The 4,245-nt window shown below is 45.8% G+C and overlaps 1 protein-coding gene across 1 annotated transcript in view; it reads right to left on the minus strand.

Annotated features, from left to right (window-relative positions):
• Positions 1-4,245, minus strand: part of epha5 (EPH receptor A5) — a 50,704-nt gene that overhangs the window by 21,269 nt on the left and 25,190 nt on the right. Inside the window, exons 4-5 of the mRNA XM_025062615.1 lie at positions 3,077-3,232; positions 2,647-2,985 (exon numbers count right to left, since the gene is read on the minus strand). Of these exons, the coding sequence (XP_024918383.1) occupies positions 2,647-2,985; positions 3,077-3,232 (495 nt within the window). The remainder of the gene's footprint in view (positions 1-2,646; positions 2,986-3,076; positions 3,233-4,245) is intronic.

Below are 4,245 nucleotides of genomic sequence, written 5' to 3' on the forward strand. Positions count from 1 at the left end.
TCATCTTCATCATCACCATCTTCATCATCATCAACCTTCATCATCTTCATCTTCACCATCATCATCATCTTTCTTCATCATCATCATCATCAACATCATCATCATCATCATCATCATCATCACCATCATCATCATCATCATCCTCTTCATCATCATCTTCATTATCATCAACAACATCATCATCCTCATCATCACCACCATCATCATCATCATCAACATCACCATCATCATCACCATCTTCATCATCATCCTCATCATCCTCATCATCACCATCTTCATCATCATCATCATCAACCTTCATCATCACCATCATCATCTTCATCATCATCCTCATCATCATCACGTTGTTTTTTTACTGTGACTTTAACTTCTGTCACCAGTTCCTCCTCCTACTACAGCAGTTGTTGTTGTTCATTCAGCTTTGGCTGAAAAGTTCAAATAACTTCAGAAAATATGTCAACGTTTGCTACGCAACCGACTCTAAAGACGATTGATGTGAGACCAGAATAAAGACATTTAAAAAATTAAAAAACAAAGATGTAAAACAAAAAGTGGAAAATTTAAAAATGGAGGCTGAGAAAGTGGAGAAGGAGGAGAAACAGAGGAAACTATTAATATATTCTAAATAAGGGCCACAGGGTGTGTCAGCGGTTGGAGCTCTTGCCTAACAGCAAGACTACAGGACAGTTTTTCCTAATCATCGAGTTCTTCACCACCTGAGACCAAAATCCAGAACCATTTTATTTGTTTTCCCGCACATTTTCTCAGAAAGAAAAACTGGTTCTGATCCTCAGTGGAATCTGATTCTGTTGTTGTTTGTGTTTTGTTTTTTAACATTTGTCCTAAAATGTTTGTGACCTTTTCTTTACAGCACAGACGTCACTGCTGGAGGTGAGGTTAACTGACCAAACTGACCGTCTGTGGGTGTCCCTGTGATGGACTCCTCACCTGACGTCTTCTGTCAGTGTCTTTATCAAACTCTGACTCTGGGAGAATAACATGATCAAAGGTCAAAGGTTAAATTCTGACTTTGATTTCAGCTCCAGTTCAGTTCTTTCTTCAACCTGATCCCAGATCAGAGAAGATCAACAATAACATCTGTGTCTGGCTGCTGAGGTTGGTTCACCCTGAGGGGCGTGTCACCTGACACCGCCCTCAGGGCGTATCAGAAAAGTCCCTGGACAGTCGTCGGTCAGGACTTTTGGACCGGACTGAAAACAAACTTCAAAGACACCACTGATCTTTTTCTCCTGCTCAAATGACACGGAGTGACTTGAACAAAGTCGTCCAGACGGCTTTTGTCTTTGACAAAGACCCGTCGCACAAAGGACGGAAGATGGAGGATAAAGTTAGGAAAAACCACAGAGCGACCGTTCTCCTGATCAGGAGAACAGGTTCAGTTCTGCTGTTTTCCTCTGATCTTTATGTTAATGTCATTCGTGGCTCAAAGCTCTTTATAATCAAAGGAGTTCTTCAGTTTGGTCAAAAACTTTGTCGACAAACGTCACGACGTGAACCTCCACTAACACGTCGTCATCACACACTCACACACCTCTTCTATTTCTGAAATCACACACCCCTCGTTCTCGTTCACGTGCTGCCAGTTCACGTCAGGACTGACGGAACGACGAAGACGAAGACGAAGAAGTTCAGCAGCGAAACAAGCACCAGGCACCGAAAAAATATAAGTTCAGCAGTGAAACCAGCACCAGGCCCCGAAAAAATAAAAGTTCAGCAGTGAAACCAGCACCAGGCACCGAAAAAATAAATGTAAAGAAATGAAGAAAAGATCAGCAGCGACAAGAATCATGTGATTTTCAGCAGGTTTTTAAACAGACACAGAATAATATCTGCTGCAAGAAGAGTCGCAGGTACAGCAGCAGCCTGTGAATGAAGTCTTCATTAGAACAGTGACTCCTGCAGGTGGAGCTGATGAAGTGCACCTCAGTCTAATGGAACACGTCAGGGTTTCAATCTGAAATCCTGATGAAAAACTGCATTCAATGAAGAAGAACTGAACCCAGACTGCTATCAACTGTTAATGCTTCTGTGCCTGCGCACAACAACATCTGCACTATAACAGAACAACAACTGCCACCAGGGGGCAAATAAGTCGAGTCCATTTGATTCGTCACCTCAGATTCACAACAAAATGTTTTTTCCTTCTGAAAAACAGAATGTGATATAACTAGAATGAGACTTTTTTTCTATTTTTAAATATACGGTAGTTGTGATTTCCCGGCCGTGGGGCGGCGTCACGACAGTGACATCAGGAGGAAGACAGAAGTATTTCAACTACACGTGTCAGGTTAAAAATCCTGCGTCTGAACAACAATAAAAACATCATATTATTAATATGAAGATAAAAAAACTCAACCAACGATGCCTCTGTGCCTGCGCACCAGATCAACACAGACCTGATTCAGCTCTGCTATAAAATCATTAGACCTTCGTCTTATTGTAATAACGTCAGGGAACAAAGAAGGATTTTATCTGGGTTTTTTTTTTTAAGAGCTGCAGTACCTCTGTTGACCTGTACACGATGGTGAAACCGTGAGAAAGAAAAAGGTGAGAAAGTACAGCTGCTGAGGTCATGAATTAAACCCCAGCTGCCGTCGACTGTCGTGACATCTGGGTTGGACGTACCTGCCTGATTGGTCGTCACGTTGAGCGACACGTACTGCCTGCTGTGGTCCTTGGCCTGCTCCGACACCCCGTTGACGGCCTCCAGCAGGAAGCTGTAGTTGGTGTGCGACTGCAGATCGGCCACCATCAGTGAAGTGTTGGACAGGTTGACGCGGCGCGGCAGAAAACGTACGTTGGGGCCGCACTCCTCCAACCCCCGGCCGCCCGGCAGGACCCTCCTGCACAGGATGTTGTACCTCACGTCCTTCCTGCCGCCCAGTTCCATGGGAACGGACCACTCCAGGAAGACACTGGTCTCGTTGACGTTGGAGATGGCGTTACGTGGAGCAGAGGGGGGGCCTGAGGGAGGGAGAGGGGCATCAAAGGCATCAAAGACACGCAGATCTACTACAACAGTTACGGTAACAAGTACGACCAATCCTGTCCTTACGTGTGCAGGCCATATTGGTTGGATCGGAGTCGATCTTGTAGTACCCATCCTCACAGCTGCAGGAGGTGGCGCCGTTCTGTCTGGCCACACTGTGGGGGGGGCATTTACTGCAGCTCAGAGACTCCAGCAGCGAACGGTAAAAGCCCACCTTACAGGCTGAAGACAGAGAGAACGGAGGACAGCAGGTCCATTAGCATTTCTGTGGTAACAGGAAGTTAGCTTTGGTGTGTGTTAATGTGCTACATCTAGCTAGCATTAGCTTCATCTGTATGTGTTTGTGGTTAGCCTTCCACTGGTATGTTAAACTGTTAGATGTTTCTGCGTCAACTTTGTCTCCAAACTCTCGTCCCGTAACGACGTCCTGCAGTGAACGTTAACAGTTTAAAGACAACGACATAAACACGCTACGTTTTTTTGCAGCATGTTGTCATTAGTCAAAGGTTCAGAGGAGGAATCGTGGAGCCACTGGTGCTTCAGGTCATCTCTCTGTTTCAGGGATGATTGATTTAATCCAACTCTTCAACAAACCAGTTTCTCATCTTTGTCAAAAAAAGTCGACATTTTCCTTTAGTGGAAGATACTTCCTGCTCAGTCTCCAGTTCAGTTCACTGATCTGGGACCAGCCACAGCGGTGTATACAGAGAGGAGTGAACACGAACACACACACACACACACACACACACACACACTCAGGCAGCTGTAGACTCCCTCTGAATGCTAACACACCAGCATACATCAACAACCTCCGTCGCCACGGCAACACACACACACCCCACCTAAACCGACCAATCACGTCCTTATCTCGGCATCACTTCTTTGTGGCTGAGTGTCTTATTGGATTCAATGTAATAACAATGATAATAATGTTGGACGTCTGATAAGGACCGTCCTGGAGACCAGTCTGTCTGGACAGACGTTTCTGTGCTTTGTCCAGGAGGGGACGCAGGGATATGAAGAGGTCAAAGGTGGTTTGTGTCACCTGGTTCCACAGCAGCTGGTTTTGGACATCGTCGTCCTCTGTGAGAACCCTGACATCGGACGACTGGTTTTAGTGTCTGTTTTTGAGGCTGCTCCAGGTTTCCAGGCCTGGTTTGTCTGATTATGGCATTCATCACAGACAGAAGAAGCAGAGGCACGCGGGGGGGGGGGGGGGGGTATGGGGGGGGGGC

This window comes from Cynoglossus semilaevis, chromosome 14 (genome assembly GCF_000523025.1).
Source record: "Cynoglossus semilaevis isolate Cse_v1.0 chromosome 14, Cse_v1.0, whole genome shotgun sequence".
Lineage (NCBI taxonomy): Eukaryota > Metazoa > Chordata > Actinopteri > Pleuronectiformes > Cynoglossidae > Cynoglossus > Cynoglossus semilaevis.